Here is a 16,793-nt window from a genome sequence, read left to right as displayed (position 1 = left end):
CCAAAACAGTTTCAGAGGCTTAGTAGACCTAATTGTTTCATGAACCAAAGATTCTCAGCACTATTTTCACTGCCCTCTGATTGTTTTTTGTGTATTCTAGTTCCAGCCTAACACCCACAGTTAAATTGTTCAAGTTAAGAATGAAATATACTCAGAGTCGAGAGTGGATTTCATACTCTTTATTCAGCTCATATTGGTGAGGAGGAATGAAAGTCCCCTCAAAGTATCTGCTTTATATACATTATTTACACAATGGGCTGCACGTGATTGGCCAATTCCGGAATTCTCCTGTAGGCCAATCAGGTTGTGGATTTACTTCCATCTGGAGCCGGATTGGGTGGCTCCTGCAGTCCAATCATACTGCTGCATTGTTCTAGGACCAATCAGACTGCTGCATTCTGAATCCTATTGTTCTAGGACCAATCAGACTGCTGCATGTTGGATCCTATTCAACTCAGTACATAACAAAGAACTTACAAAAATGTGAACTGTTGATTTAAAAGTGGTTTTGTAGAGTAGGAATAGTAGTAGTAGCAGCAGCTGCAGATATTTGTAATTGTAGAACTACTACTTAGGATCTTTCCATATGTTGCATTTTAAAGCTACTTCCAGGTACTGTAGTCTTTGGTGTAGAGTGGGAACCCATCTGTTTAGCTAAATAGATTCTGTAGGGTGGGCATTAAAGAAAAAAGTCTGGATACTGCATTGATAGATCAGCAAGTCTCCCTCTTCCCTCCCCTCCTCACCTTTGATAATACATAAAATATGGATTGGTTGCTCTACAAATATTGATCTGCATTGCTTATACAGCACTTAATTAGTTTTGCTGAATACCATAGTACTGCATTTATAGCAATAATCTTTTAAAGAAGATGATGTATACCCAAATAATGAAGCAAGAGTTGCCAAACAGGATATCTAAGGACAATTAATTATCATTGGAAAAGAGGACTCTGTAAATAATGCTGTTGAAGTTCTTTTAACTGTTCTTTTCTGGAAGTGGTTTAATTATGTTTTATTACTTCTTGTATGTTTTGTTTTTGAGTTCTTTTTGTTTTACATATCCTTTCCCATCTATTAAGAGGCTCTTAAGGCCGTGAATAAGTAAATAAATATTAATTGAAAGCAGTATTTATTAAAGTTGCCAACATTTTTTAAAAAAACAAATCAAACTGAGGGCGGCGGAGAAGTTGGTAGACAAGACCTTCAGGGACATTATAGCCACATCCTGTTCCCGGGATTATAGCTGCGCCATTTCTTGGAGAGTAGGATTCTTTAAGAAGGACAGCAAGACTTTGAGGAAGAGGTAAATGCGGGACTTGACATCTTTCCGCAGGGTCTGCAAGACAGAGCTGTCCCACCTGGCCTTTGATTTGGACTCATTCTGACCCTTATGTTTCCCTCCCCTTATGGTTTTGATCTATGGGCTACTTTTAAAATGAGGCTGCATTTTAAATTTCATTTTAACCTGTATTTAAAATTGGTGGGGTTTTTCCCCCTATTAGGTTTTTACTGTAATTTTACTGGTGTTAGCTGCCCTGGGTCCGGCTCTGGCCGGGGAGGGCAGGGTACAAATAAAAATTATTATTATTATTATTATTATTATTATTATTATTATTATTATTATCCCCTATCTCACACAAAAAAATTGAACAAAATCTGAGATGTGAAAGCACGGTTGAGTATTAAAATCAGGTGATGTGGTGTGGAATGACCCACCTATTACTTACAATGGCGCACAAAAGGCAGAGTGTATGTGCTGAATTTTGGCATTGCACAGGGAGCTGCTGAAATTTGAGACCCCAATAGGCTTTTGCATACCAGTTGTTGGAAACTGCAGGTTTTTGAGAGTGTTGTTGTGTCCAAATCCTTCTTTGTGGTATTGCCATAGGCACGTGGTTGGCTTAGGCTATGGGAAAATAGGATGTTGCGCTAGATATATTCTTACCTGAAATCTTTGTGAAAGGAATAAAATGGAAGTTTGCAAGAATGCAGTGTTGAAATTAGAAATAAATGTGCATTTATTCTATTTTTAAATGCTTATATAACCCCATTTTGCCTGACACAGGCCCCAAGGTGGCTGACAATAAATGAACATTAATATGTAATGAAGACAAGGTTTTGTTTTCTTATATTGTGTGGCTTTATAAGTTCTTTGTGTGTGAGAGAGAGCTGTGATGGTAATGACCGCTCCCCACTTAAAACGGGGGGCGCCCTTTGCGTGGACGCGTGCAGCCCTGGATCTGGAGTGGCCCCATCAGCATAGGCTTTGCCTTCCCTCAGGTGGGATACCTGGAGGTCCCCGCCTACCCCAGTGAGTTGTCCAATCCCACCTGGGGGAAGCGTTGCCAGGGAAACCAGGCCAGGTAAGGGGAGGGATTACCTGCCCACACAATAGAGGGTGGATCTTAATTGGTAATCCTCACTTGGCTCCAGAGCTTCTCCCACCCTACCCACCCTCTGTTAATGTCTTCTTTTGCAGGTTAACTTTTCTTCATAGGTTTTGCAGGTTAACCTGTCTCCACAGGTATGCGGGCGCTGCTACGATAAGGTCGCTGTTAAAGGGCTGGAAAGGAATTTCCCTGCATTGGCAGGTTTCGCCTTTCCCGTAGCAAAACGTCACAACTTTGGCAGTATCAGGCCTTGGGCGGAATCCTTTAGTCCATCTTCCTCTTTGCGGCGGTGATACCAGGGTTCCCCGTTAAAGGGGTTTTTGAAGGGAGGCTTTGGCCGTACGCCGAAAGGTCGTCATTGCTCTCCCCTGCGGCGGCATAACGGGGGCGGCTATCTCTGCTTGAACATATGTTCTCCAGAGCCGGCCCATCCCCCCCCCACACACTGGATAACCCTGATGCTCCCTAGGTCCCCGGCTGGGGACTAGGGAGGGAGAACGCCCAATGCCTGAGCCAAGGTCTACCCACATTTGAAATTTAATAAAGTTGTGGCCAATTTAATCCCATAGCACGTTGTCTAGAGTCGTTATTCCACGTGACGGGGGGGACCACTCGGGATCTGGGGACTCCGCCTGTCCACGCAAACTAAAGGTCACAAAATAAAAAAAAGGTTGCCTATGCTTGATTAGTTTATGGCAATCCTGCTACCCCAAAGGCTGCCACAATATGGTGTGAATGGAGTCAACAGTTGGTTTTCATTCTTATTTCTTTCATTGCATTCTATCAAGGTTGCTATGGAAAACAAAGAAAGTTATCTCTGCATGGTAAGCCTTTATTTCCCGCAAAATAAGGAACGGACAATCCCCCTGCGAGCTTTTTAATGAAAGAAAATGTCCTGTTTTGGAAGCCAAGGGAATTTCTGTCAAAAGACGGTTAAGGAATTATAAATAAGGCTTTAATAAAATTCAGAAAAAAATTAATGCTTTGGCATGAAACCAACACTTTAGTATTGAGCACACCATGCTGAAGTCCTGCAAAAAAAAAACCGGCACTAATTTTAGATGCTTCCTTTCTCACCAGGTACACAATATAGGTTTCTTCTACCTTCCACTCAAATCTCATTTTCTTCCTCACTATAGATACGACAGCTTCTTTGCTGATTCTTTGGTTTGTTGTGATGGACTGCTGGCCCATTTGTAAGTTACTTCACCTCACTTAATTCAGCTTGCATAGTGCTCCATTTTGCCTTTATGTTATATGTCATCTTAAGGAATGAATGTATTTACATGGGGAAATTTAACTGCAGATAGGGAAGCTGTTGAAGAGAGAGATTGTGTGCAAACAAAACAGGATTTACCACAGGTGAACACCACATGACACCTCTGCCTGATTATGAGAGCAATTTTGATTGCTTTTGTATGTGTTTGACGACTGAGCAGAACGCAGTGACTTCTCGTTTTAATCTTACATCCCATTACCTGAACGGTGTGTTTATTTTATTGACACACACATTTTGCAACTCTGCATTTGCTTGAGCCATTGATATTTGTACTAATCCATATTAATGAAATTATATGCTGCAAACGGTAACTTAATTATGGTGAAAGGAGGAGTCATGCTTTGCAAAATCATCCTAATGCATTCGCCTGGGTCTCAGATATTACTTGTAGCATCTGTAAATTAGCTGTCGTTGTGTTAGTAGTGGTTAGCATTTAAACAACAACAACACTGCAATAACCAGCAGCATATATTTGGGGGCAAAATGTGCTCTGGAGCTAGGAATAGTTATTGACTAGTAAATGTTGGAAATAATTGTAGACAGAGAAAAAATATTGGTTTCCCCTTATCCCCCGTTCCCCTCCCTCTCCTTTTTTTGTACAAACGGGAGTTATTTATTCATTTAAAATCTTACAACCATCTTGCAAATAATTATTTAAATAGTTGGAATTTTGTGGGTGCTGTCTAATGCTACAATATTGCCCTTATATACCAAAAAAATGTATAAGTAGATGTTTAAACTAGGCTAAACTGTGATGTTTCAGGTGTGGACTGCAGTTGTACCGAAGTCTTCTTGTACTTTAGAATTCATTCTGCAACCCTGTCTGTGATGTTAAAATCAGAATATGCCAGGAGTCCCTAGTGTGGGAGTTAATGGATAATATGTACACAGCAGTTGCATTTAAGTCAACTCTACGGTCGGTCCCATTGAACTCTTATCATCAGTTGATCATGCATTAATCTATGTTAGAGGAAGAGTCTGTGATTATTTTTGCCTACTACTGAAGGACTTAAATCCTGTGAACCATGAATTACATTTTGCCTATGGGACCTTCTTCCATCGCTTCCCAGCAAATCTCCTTTTTCAAGGAGCCATTGCTGAGTGTTGGCAAACACTCCAAAACCACAGTTTACTTGCCTAGGGGGTAGGGAGAATAGAGCAGTGTGTGTGTGTGTGTGTGTGTGTGTGTGTGTGGGAGAGGGAGTGAGGGAGGAAGGAAGGAAGGAAGGAAGGGGAGAGGGAGAGAGTGAGGGAAAGGGGGAGAGAGAGAGAGAGAGAGAGAGAGAGAGAGAGAGAGAGAGAGAGTTGGTTAGTGGAAATCAAATTCCCCTAGTACAAGTGGAAGTGTCTAGCATAATGACTGCACTGGATCAAAACAATTGGATCAAAGCACTGGATCCACCAATTGCCACAGATGCATTTTTGCATGTGTATACAAGAATCATACGCATGCGAGTTGTTCTTCGATTAGTGTGTCTTTTGCGCATGTGAAAAATCCCATCAGTTGCAATGACTAAAACATGTGTACCTTAGCAGATTTTTTAAAAAACAAAAACCACAACTATCATGAGGTCTTCGACTAGGTAGAGTTGGGGCATGAAACAGATGAACAAACAATGCTTGCCACACAGAGATAATGTCTGTCCTATTAAAAACTATGCTCCTCTACCTCTGGTGCCCTCTGCGATGGGCAAAACTACAACCATGCTTGGTTCCATGAGTGAAAAAATAGGACCAGTTAAAGCAATTGCCTAAAAGACTGTGGGGCTGCTCAAAATACTGTGGTAGGAACAATAGGAAAATGATATGCTGAACACAGAATGGGCACTTGCTGCAGCTATCAGTTCCAGATCTAGTCTGTTGTTGGGATGGGTCTGTATTCCTCTTCTCTCATCCCAGTAGAGTTAGCAGAGCGGCTGCCATTATGTTTCAGGACACTTGATGCAACAAGTATTTGGAGAGCAACGTAGACAACAGTTTTCCGTGGCAGAATTGAGCATTCAGAACCACTCCACTTCAGCTTAGGCTAATAGAGTGCTCTGCTTCTTTCAAAACATTTGGTAACTATGTAAGATTGTTTCCCATGGACCTCTCATTGCCGTGCTGTTGTAGATAACACTCAGGCTAGCAGCTCTCCCACAAATAGCATTTAACTTATTAACTTAACTGTCAACTTTCATTCAACATGCCACCACCATGGGTACTCTTTTTATGGCACTTCTCTCCCTGACATATTAGAGCACTTCTCATTATGAACTACTGTGTTCAAGTTAATGTATTCAATTTCTGCTTAATGACTATCAAATATAATTTAATTAAGGGAATGCTAATACATAATAGAATAAATACAAATCTGTACAGGCAGCCTTGGCTGATGACTCTGTGTACCGTGAGAAATTTATTTATGCATATTGTAAGCTCCATATAGATGGCCTTGTTGGTGGGTGGGTAGCAATTTTAGTTCTTTAGATGCCTTAGATGTCTATAAATTGAAATAATTTGTCTTTGTATCAAGTCCTTTAAGGACTAGAAGTAGTTTACATTTTGGATGTGTGTTCCTATGGTGCTTTGTTTCACTACAGTAGCACCTCAGCTTATGTTACCCTCTAACGTAAACTTCGGGTTGGAAAAGTGGCAAACCCAGAAGTGTTTCACCGTATGCGCAGAAGCGGTCCCCCCAGTTGCGGAAACCTCAGCATCTGATCAGAGCTCTGGAACGGATCCTGTCCGCAACGAGAGGTACCACTGTATTTTAGAATCTACGAATTGCAAGAATTGTGCCAGTTAAAATATAGTTGCAGATGGGGGAATTTCCTAATGATAAACTCCACTAACATCAAAACTTGCTGTATAGATCCGTATGAATTTATTGAGAATCTCTGTTTGCAACAGTTGGACATACCAGGAAATGTTGCTGTTAGTTTTGTTCTCTTGACATTTTTATCCAGTTGTTTTAAATGTCATTTCGCTAAACTGGAATACAAGTTGTAATCAAGGCGGCAGGCTGAGCAATTGAAACCCACAACCTGCTGCACTGGTTTGGGTGAAGAGGAGGTGTCTCTCTCCAGAACTGCTCCAGGCTGTGTCATTGGAAAACACCACCAGTTTGAGTGCTGCCGGACACCTGCCCAGACTGTGGTCAGAAACTACCAGCAGCAGCACCCCCATTTGAGGTAGTCAGCAGAAATTCCATAAACAGGGCATTTGGGGGGCACAGGGGAGGTCAGCCTGTGGGTTGTTCAGTGAAAGGTTATTTCCCCTGCCCCACCTTTCCTAGCTGACATGAGAGGTGGGGTTCTGAAAGCAGGAGTGGCCATACTACCCTATCAAGCCCTGTCAATGTCAGCAAGGGGTTTTGACAGAAGTTGGAGTGAACACATGGGATAATAAATGATTTTATGGGGAAAGGGCATACTGTGGAATGACTGAGTGTTCCTTCACAGGAGCAGGAAGCAGAAATGGTTCAGAAGCAGGAGGAAGTGAAATCAAGGGGGCATACGAAAAGGTTAGATGAAGAAAACAGGAGGCAACTCAAGTAAAATGGGGCGGGGGGACAAGAAAGCATGGAAGAGAGGTGTGGGAGGAAGGTCAACAGAGAGAGGACAGAACAGAAGAGGAATCTGAAATCAGAACAGGTTGTTATAACACATCCCAAAGGCCTTTGAATAAGCATTCTACCTTAATTTCTGGGTTTTAAATTTGACCTTATGTGCATAAAATATTTTCAATATTGAGTTTAATACAACAAACATTAAGATTTGTTAATACAAGGTTATTGACTCGATGTTATAGTTTAATACTTCAAAATCTCTGCATTATAAAAAAAGCAGGTAGGGAGATAAATTGATAAACTGAACAAAAAACAAAGGTCGATAGTCCCAATTTGAACAAGCAAAATTTATGTAGGAGAGGTTTTGCATAGCTCCTAATAAAATGTTAATATTTTGTTTATATATACACAAACTGTAGCACATTGTTTTTTCCAGCTTAAAGCAAATGTCAAAGAAAACTTGAGTAAGATTTTTTTAAAAAAAATATGGATTGTATCTTTGCATTGCAATGCAATTAGATTTAAATGTGTACATGAAATGTCACGATGACCTTTCATATTCCCTTCTCTCCTTTAGAAAAAAATACTACTTATTATCTAATCCAGGGATTTTCTTTCTTTCTTTCTTTCTTTCTTTCTTTCTTTCTTTCTTTCTTTCTTTCTTTCTTTCACTTGTGCTCAGACACTCAAGCATTATCTACCAGTGAGAGGATACAACCCTGTACTGCCAACTTGCCCATTCTACCAAGATCAACAAAGAACTTTTGCCAGGAATGCAATTTTAGACTGGATCATATGAAAATAACAGGAGGGGGGACATTCATATATCTAGGATCAAACACATCCAAGGTCTAAAAAGGTGCATTGTAAGTCGTGGTGTATTTTCTTGGGGTTATCAACCAAAGACAGCAGCAGTAATAACTACACCAAATAGGGTTGTGCCTTTGGGCTTGTAGTGTACATCTAGTACATAATCCATTTTGAGATGTAGATGTATCAGGGAAATAATGTCACGTGGTGTGAAAGGTGGAAATGATTCACCCATTGCCCTTATAATTTCTTTATTGTTGCCGTTGCCTTATCCTATACGCTATCATCTGTGTGAATAGCTATGAATACATATTCCGTACTCCTGTTCTGAGACAGAAAAGGGCACCCTAATCTAGAAAGCAAAGTATAGTCTGAATTAGAAGCAGGCTGTCCATCTTGCAATCTGGTTTTTCTGCTAATTTGTTTACAAAGCTAAGGATGCACTTCCACCTAGGAAATGTGCTTCTTCACCTGCCTGCCCCCACAAATAACAACAACAACAACACTGCTCAGAATTTAAACTTCACCAAGCCTTTTCAAAAGGCTACATCTGGAACCTGACTACAGCTTCTCTTTCATTACGAGAATGAGATTTGAAGAAACAGTCCTTTCTCTGCCTTGAAACAGTTCCTTGCAACTCTGTTTCCCTGTGCAACCAGTTTGCTTCTGTCTTTGCACAGAAGGGCTACAAGAAGAAAAGTACGACAGTTGGATAGGTTATATCCCTCCATTCCATGGAGGAAACACAAAACATTGGCAAGACGTAAAGCGCTTTGTGCTCACCTACATCTCAGGAGACCAGGAGCTGGGTGCCAGAGATGACTTGAATTCCTCATTTGTCAAACAGAGCATCTTCAGACAAGAATACACATTGCACACATTCCCATCTTGAATAATCCAGGACTGTTTTGCCTTCTGTCTAGAATCAAGCAATGCTACCCAGAATTGTCAGGATAGGAACAAGAATTTTGTGATTTTTACAGGTGCGGGCGTAGATTGCACGATAAAGGTGTTGTTTTATATTTGAAAATATTTGCTCAGACTTGGCAAAATGTGTCCAGGCAGTTAGTTCTGCTGATGCTATAGCTGCTGTTTGTGAGAAAATTTGTCTGGATCAGACAAATGAATCAGAGAAATTAGCATTCTGTTCTCACAGTGGCGAGCCAGATAACTGTGAGAAATCTGCAGGCAGAACCCAAGAATGGAATAAATAATTGAAACTGAATCTCACATCCCCCAGTTCTATAGATACAAAACTGTGTCTCTGTGGTGAAGGTCTCTTAAGACATTGTTGATCAATTATGATTTTCCTCAGTGCTATTTTTCTCGAAAAAGAGGTGCTGGAACTCACCATAAATGCCTCCCCTATTCTCTTATAATGGCAGTGGTGCCCATTTGAGAGGTGCAAGAGTTGAAAAAAAGCCCTGATTGTCACTGACTCCTTTAAATTGTGTTCTCCATTTGAAGACTCCCTGTTTAAAAATCTGCTTTGCCGGCTAAATTGATTCTGATTACATGCACCTTCTATCTAGTGCTCAACCAAATATCTAATTTAAAAGATTGGCTTCTGAAGATAATTCTTTCTTGGATAGGTAAGAATGTGTTTTTATCACTACTGCTTGTTGAAATGTGTTTTTTGTAATTATGCACTTTAAATATAACATTTTGGTAAAAAAGAAAAGAAAGAAATCTTGATGAGTTCCATGCGGCAATATGCATCTGATTATTGGCAGCACACATAACAGTTATGGAATGAAATACATAGAAATAAGAAGCGACATTTTATGGAATATGATGAGCTAGGATCTTAACATCTCCACTTCCTTGTTATATCTTAGCACCCTTGCCAACCCACTGAAAATGAAATGGATCAAAGTGCAGGGGAAAAGAGAGCCTCTGCATTAAATCTATGAAAATGCAATCAGCCAAGGCCTGCAGAGTTGGTAGAAGTAGCCAACAAAAAGTAATACTGCAGCTCTGACCAGTTTTAATTAAAAAGCCTCAAAAATGAATATTGGGACTGATTAACTTTAATCGCTTGTCCCAGAACAAGTGCTAATTAAAGTTATCATAGGAAAATTGATGGACATGGCCAATGTGATGTCTTTGCAAGAACCCAAGTGGAGTCCTGAATTATCCTGATTAACAAGGCACAAGGAGACGCCACAAATTATAAGAGCCGTAAGTAATTTCTCAAGAAGGTCTACAAAATATTGCTATCCTGGGTGTACTCTTCTATCAAACCAACTTCATCAGCTCTTGAGGTTGTACATATTTCCTTCAAATAAGTCAGCATTTTTTCTTGCTTCTTAGGTTGCCTCCAATGATAAGGTAGCCTATGCTGGGATTGAGCCTAAACTTTGAAATGTTACTTTTGAGGATCCTTTCCCTTTGGGCCTGAAACTGCCTTGGTTGCACTGGTCGATGATCTCTGGTGGGCTAGGGACAAAGGTGAGAGCTGTTTCCTAGTTCTGTTGGATCTCTCAGCGGCGTTTGATACCATCGACCATAACATCCTTCTGGACCATCTAGAGGAGCTGGGAGCTGGGGGCACTGTTATACAGTGGTTCCGCTCCTTCCTCCTGGGCCGTGTTCAGAAAGTGGGGGGGGGGATGAGTGTTCAGACCCCTGGGCTCTCACTTGTGGGGTGCCTCAGGTTTCTGTCCACTCCCACATGCTTTTCAACATGTACATGCAGCCGCTGGGAGAGATCATCAGGGGGTTTGGACTGGGTGTTCATCAGTATGTGGATGATACCCAGCTCTACCTCTCTTTCAAATCAGAACCAGTGAAGGCGGTGAAGGTCCTGTGTGAGTGTCAGGAGGCAATTGGAGAATGGATGGCAGCTAACAGGTTGAGGTCGAATCCTGACAAAACAGAAGTACTATTTTGGGGGGACAGGAGGTGGGCGGGTGTGGAGGACTCCCTGGTCCTGAATGGGGTAACGGTGCCCCTAAAGGACCAGGTGTGCAGCCTGGGAGTCATTTTGGACTCACAGCTGTCCATGGAGGCAGAGGTCAATTATGTGTCCAGGGCAGCTGTTTACTAGCTCCATCTGGTATGCAGGCTGAGACGCTATCTGCCCACGGACTGTCTTGCCAGAGTGGTGCATGCTCTAGTTATATCCCGCTTGGACTACTGCAAGTTATATCTCGCTTGGACTCTACGTGGGGCTACCTTTGAAGGTGACCCGGAAACTGCAATTAATCCAGAATGCGGCAGCTAGACTGGTGACTGGGAGTGGCCACCGAGACCACATAACACTGGTTCCCTACATTGGCTCCCAGTACGTTTCCAAGCACAATTCAAAGTGTTGGTGCTGACCTTTAAAGCCCTAAATGGTCTCGGTCCAGTATACCTGAAGGAGCGTCTCCACCCCCATCGTTCTACCTGGACACTGAGGTCCAGCCCCAAGGGCCTTCTGGCAGTTCCCTCACTGCGAGAAGCCAAGTTACAGGGAACCAGGCAGAGGGCCTTCTCGATAGTGGCACCCGCCCTGTGGAACGCCCTCCCACCAGATGTCAAAGAGAACAACAACTACCAGACTTTTAGAAGACATCTGAAGGCAGCCCTGTTTAGGGAAGCTTTTAATGCTTGATGCATTATTGTATTTTAATATTTTGTTGGAAGCTGCCCAGAGTGGCTGGGGAAGCCCAGCCAGATGGGCAGGGTATAAATAATAAATTATTATTATTAGCAGGAAAGGATCATGGCTGTCATTTGAATGGGGAATTGCATAAGCCCTCATTCACCTGCTTTGTCACTTAAGAGGTTAAGGAGCCAGAGTGCAAGACAGTTGGAGGCTGCAATTCTAGACACAGCTACCAGGGAGTAAGGTGATATGAACTCAGTAGTATCTACTTCTGAGTACACATGCATAGGATTATGCTATGTGCCTAGTGATGTTGGTTGTGATAATTTATAAGAACATAAGAGCCTAACTGAATAATCCAAGGTCTATCTAGTCCAGCACCCTGTTTTTGCAGTGACCCACCAAATGCCCATGGGAAATCTGCAAGCTTCCAACTGGTGGTTGTTATTTAAAAAATCCATGTCAAATAAACACAAAACATGCAGTAGATGCTGCTGGTTGTAATGTGTACCATTCACTTATGAAAATAATTTTCCTGTCTTTATTTTTACATTGCTTATGTTTTCTTACACATTCATTGTACTTCTGTGTAAAGAATGAGGTGTCTGCAGATAAGAAATATGTTAATATCATGACAGCATTGTCCAGTATTTTATCTGGATCTACAATAACATAATTATAAATCTTATATATGCAAAGTTAACACATTTTTAATAACAGTATTGTAGGGTTTCAACTAATCAGCTCGCAACTCAATAATATCATTCAAGTGCTTCTTGAGAATACATACACTTTTCTTTGTAATTACTCGATAAGAAAATATAATTATTGTGATACTTGAATTAAAAACAAACATCTCCAAGTGCAGAAACTATTTAAATAATAGCGGCTAGAAACTTGAGAGATAGAAGGTGGCCGTGTGTAGTATATTGTATCCTTTTTACGAATTGGATTGAAGGGGTTTCTGTATGAATGTTTGTTACCTTTATATTCACTCCCTTATAAACTACAAGCAACTCCCCAATTATGCATGTTCAATCTGGGCATGACCATGTATACTTGCATTGCGCTGAACCCAGAGGTGACCTGGAAACATAAAGAACGTCACCAAAAGGGAGGAGCAGGGGTGGGGCAGAAAGGGGTGTTTGCAGGCTTTTTCAATTAACACACAATTTCACAAAAGCACCTGATGACCCAGGACACAACCCCTGTGCAAATCAGGGGTTGCATATGCCTCATCCATATACAGTCATACCTCGGAAGTCAAATGGAATCAGTTCTGGAAGTCCATTCAACTTCCAAAACGTTCAGAAACCAAGACACGGCTTCCAATTGGCCGCAGGAAGCTCCTACAGCCAATCAGAAGCCACTGAAGCCCCGTAGGATGTTCAGCTTTCAAAAGAAGATTCAAAAACTGGAACACTCACTCCGAACTTTCAAAAACTGGAACGTTTGACTCCCAAGGCATTTGGGAGCTGAGGTACAACATGTATGTGTGAATTTTCACATCTATCACTGACATTTGGATTGGGTTACCATCAGAAATGTGCAGCCAGTTAAGACTTTTTGATGCACAACAGAGTCCCTCCTTTTTATATTTAACTGAATTAGAGAAAGACTGAGCTTAACTTTACAGCGGTGATATATAAAATTTGTTGCCCCTTGTGTGGAGACCTCCAGAAAGTGCTTCATCATGTCTGTCACTGCACATGACTGTCATAATGTTATCCCTCTTGTCTCATAAACACATGCTGCAGTACACTGGCTTGCAAACAAGGTGTCGAATTCTCCATAATTCTTTTTCAGTCTGTTAAACAAAGTGGGGAGGAGAGAAAAAAGACGTAGAAGCCATGAAGACTGCAGTTTAGTCACAATCTTAAAATAAAGGTACGAGGAGACTGTGGGTTTAATTGGATTAGGCTCTAGATGCTGTGCTGGTTTCAAGATGGCATCTAGGACTCCTGGGACAAAAAGCAAATCCCTCTTCCTTAATTAAGACCGTAACTAAATTCATACTTGGTGTCTTTAACTTTGTCTGCTGATTTTTTCATATCCACTGAACTCTCTTTTTCTTTTTCTTTTCACGGGGTGAGTTCCCGTTGCTCGGTCCCTGCTCCTGCCAACCTAGCAGTTCGAAAGCACATCAAAGTGCAAGTAGATAAATAGGTACCGCTCCGGCGGGAAGGTAAACGGCGTTTCCGTGCGCTGCTCTGGTTTGCCAGAAGCGGCTTAGTCATGCTGGCCACATGACCCGGAAGCTGTACGCCGGCTCCCTCGGCCAATAAAGCGAGATGAACAAAGCAACCCCAGAGTTGGTCACGACTTGACCTAATGGTCAGGGGTCCCTTTACCTTTACCTTTAAACATGATGAAAAGTTCTGGAGATTATGAAAACTTGCTTACTGTTTTGTGACAAGGTAGTATCCAGCTGTGGATTTTGGATTTAATTTTCCCCCCAGTTGACCGTACACATTTGTTTGCTGTTTAGTCACATGCTAACGTGTCTCTATGAAAGAACTGCACGGCATGTTTGTGAACAGTTGCATGGCATAAAAGACTTTAACAGTGGATTGTATCCAGACTGTTGGTTGTACTTAATCCGCTGTTTAAATCAGTGGAATTTAAGTTGTGACTTGCTTATCCAATTTTCAGTGGGAGCTAAGTGCAACATCTTTAGTTGCGAGTTATGTCCACCAAATGGGGACATACAGGGAAGCATTTTACACTGGTTCTCATGTGGTACTGTAATAGTTACAGCAGTCCTTAGATGACCATATCACTGGGTGCCCATTGAGTAAACAAAGCCGGACACCACATATATTGTATGTAATTTCATTCTTTCATTGCAGTTTTCTGTGCTTGATTATTCTTTACTGCTGCAAAAAAACCACACACCTGGATTTAATGTTCAAAACAGTAGCAGTCCAGCAGTGATAAAATGATTGACAACCATAATTGCCCCTATCCTTGAGATGTTCTTTGCCAAGTTAAGTGCTCACCTGGAATCATGTGAAAAACCGAAACACTGGATCAGACACATACGTTGACTGTTGAATTAGAAATAACAACAGAATATATTTTAATGCATTCCTTTGTGCTCAAAACAAAATTCTGTGGTTTTGGGAATTATTGATAAAGAAACAACCAAACTAATTAGAATGTTGTTTTATTGTGAAATATGTTTTTTTAAAGAAACCAAAGCACAGCTATAGTTCACCAAGTTCTGATTGAAAACAAGAGCAATCCTAAAGGAAAAGCTTAGTATTAGTATTGCAGCTCTGTAAATTTGTTTCCATGGGATGTTGGGGGGGGTATTGACAAGTAGAATGGGAAACATGCAGCTGCCCTGCTAGGGCCATCTTTACCCAGGGGTTCAAGGGATCCAGTATCTACCTCCCCGATGTCCAAGCGGTCGGCCACGATCCCTGGGTCATTTCCATTCTCTTTTGTGGAAGAGCTGCAGGATCAATGTATCTGGCGGTGCCCCATAGTGTAAGGTTACCAGACATCCCCGTTTCCCGGGGATAGTCCCCGGATTTGCACCTCAGTCCCCATACAGAATCCAATGAAGTTGAAAAGTGTCATTGAAAAAAAAATCTGGTAACCTTACCGCTAAACAAAAGCTCAACAACTTCTTTGATCTGGCAGATTTTTGTACCCTGGCAGCACATGTGCTAAAGATGGCCCTTCGACCTGCTGGCCCCCAGAGACAGGTTCCACTCTCTCTCCTTTTGCCCATGCTATCATTGCGCTGCCTCTGTCTACGGTGTCTGTTTTGGCCAACGGGCAACAGCAACTGTACACACCTCCCTGTTGCCCTACCCCACCACTGTAACTCTCTGGGAGTGACAACGTATCTTTCAACCAGTTGCCCTAGAAAAACCAGCCTTCAGAGAGGATGACAAGACCCACTGACCCTCCATATAGTCACTGTTCCTTATGACACGTTAATGAAAGGAGAGACAGTTGGGCTGCTGTTAGGTTAGAGCTGCAGTTGGGTTAGAGCGTTGTGCTGATAATGCCAAGCTTTGCAGCTTTAAACCCTGTATCGGACAGTTGCATATTCCTGCATTCCTCAGGGTCCCTTCCAACTCTGCAGTGAGAGGCACCCACAAGCAAAAAACTGAAAGCACTTCAACGTACAACTCCTACCCCCACCCCTGAATTTGCTATGATAGATGAATCGGCATGTTTTTGACCAAATGTGTGTCTGCTGCTCTGAAAGAGAGGTGAAGCCATCTCTGGAGAACTGGGAGGGCAGAAGCAGCAGCAGAGCAGCAGGTATGTTGTGCTGCTTGCTTTGGTTGAAAACAGAAACTGGGGGCCGTGAGATGATCATTTTATTTTCGCAGCACTGAAAAGCTCTGTGCCCCCCACCCCCACATCTTAACCTTGCTCTTTTTTCTTGCTCTCCCAGTCCCTAGTCTTGTTTCCCTTCTCCCCAACCTTAACCTGTGTGTTTGTGTCACATATTGTGCCTAATCTCTCCCCCTCCTCCATGTGCCTGTATCAAGTATGCTATGTCTGTTGCCGTTCCTGGCCTTGCCCACTCCTACCTCCATCTGCCATTACCTACCCTGCCCTCTGCCTTGCTTTCCGCCACAGCAGACACCAGCTGCCACTGCTTGCTTCACATGTAAACTCTTCGGTTGACCTTAAGCAAACTTAATCTCAGTTGGTTTTCACCTTCCTAATATGGAAAGTGTCCTCAACTGCCTACACACTTGGAAAGCACTTAGAAGTTGGGGAGGGAGACTGCTACATTTGATCACTTTCTTATATGAGGACTGATTTGGGCATCTTTTACCCCAACTGAAAGCCTCAGTCAAGTCTTCATTAGTGAAAAAGCTAAATGTAAGAAGTATAACGTTTTAAAGTTCCTGAAATGTGTGCAGCACACAGCAAGTGTAATGTTTGTGTGCTGGTTCGGAACTCAAGATTTATAGCACTGTAGGGGTGAGCTCCCGTTGCTCGGTCCCTGCTTCTGCCAACCTAGCAGCTCGAAAGCAGGTCAAAGTGCAAGTAGATAAATAGGTACCACTCTGGCAGGAAGGTAAACAGCATTTCTGTGTGCTGCTCTGGTTTTGCCAGAAGCAGCTTAGTCATGCTGGCCACATGACCCGGAAAAACTGTCTGCAGACAAACGCCGGCTCCCTCAACCAGTAAAGC

General features: G+C 42.1%; 1 protein-coding gene across 10 annotated transcripts in view; it reads left to right on the top strand.

The window, feature by feature from the left end:
• The window catches only part of TAFA5 (TAFA chemokine like family member 5), a 348,113-nt gene that overhangs the window by 208,981 nt on the left and 122,339 nt on the right, over positions 1 to 16,793 (top strand). For 7 of the 10 annotated variants that reach the window (XR_014160512.1, XR_014160513.1, XR_014160514.1 and 4 more), the window contains exon 3: positions 3,533 to 3,589. The exons of the other annotated variants lie outside the window; for them this stretch is intronic. Coding sequence is in view for 3 of the 7 variants with exons in the window: in XM_081878135.1 (XP_081734261.1) it covers positions 3,533 to 3,589 (57 nt within the window). In the remaining 4 variants the exon portion in view is untranslated. The remainder of the gene's footprint in view (positions 1 to 3,532; positions 3,590 to 16,793) is intronic. 10 annotated transcript variants of the gene reach the window in all.

The sequence above is a fragment of the Podarcis erhardii genome (genome assembly GCF_964252035.2).
Source record: "Podarcis erhardii genome assembly, chromosome: 10".
NCBI lineage: Eukaryota > Metazoa > Chordata > Lepidosauria > Squamata > Lacertidae > Podarcis > Podarcis erhardii.
Note: the sequence above shows the minus strand (reverse complement) of the source record. Positions and strands in the feature narration are given on the sequence as shown.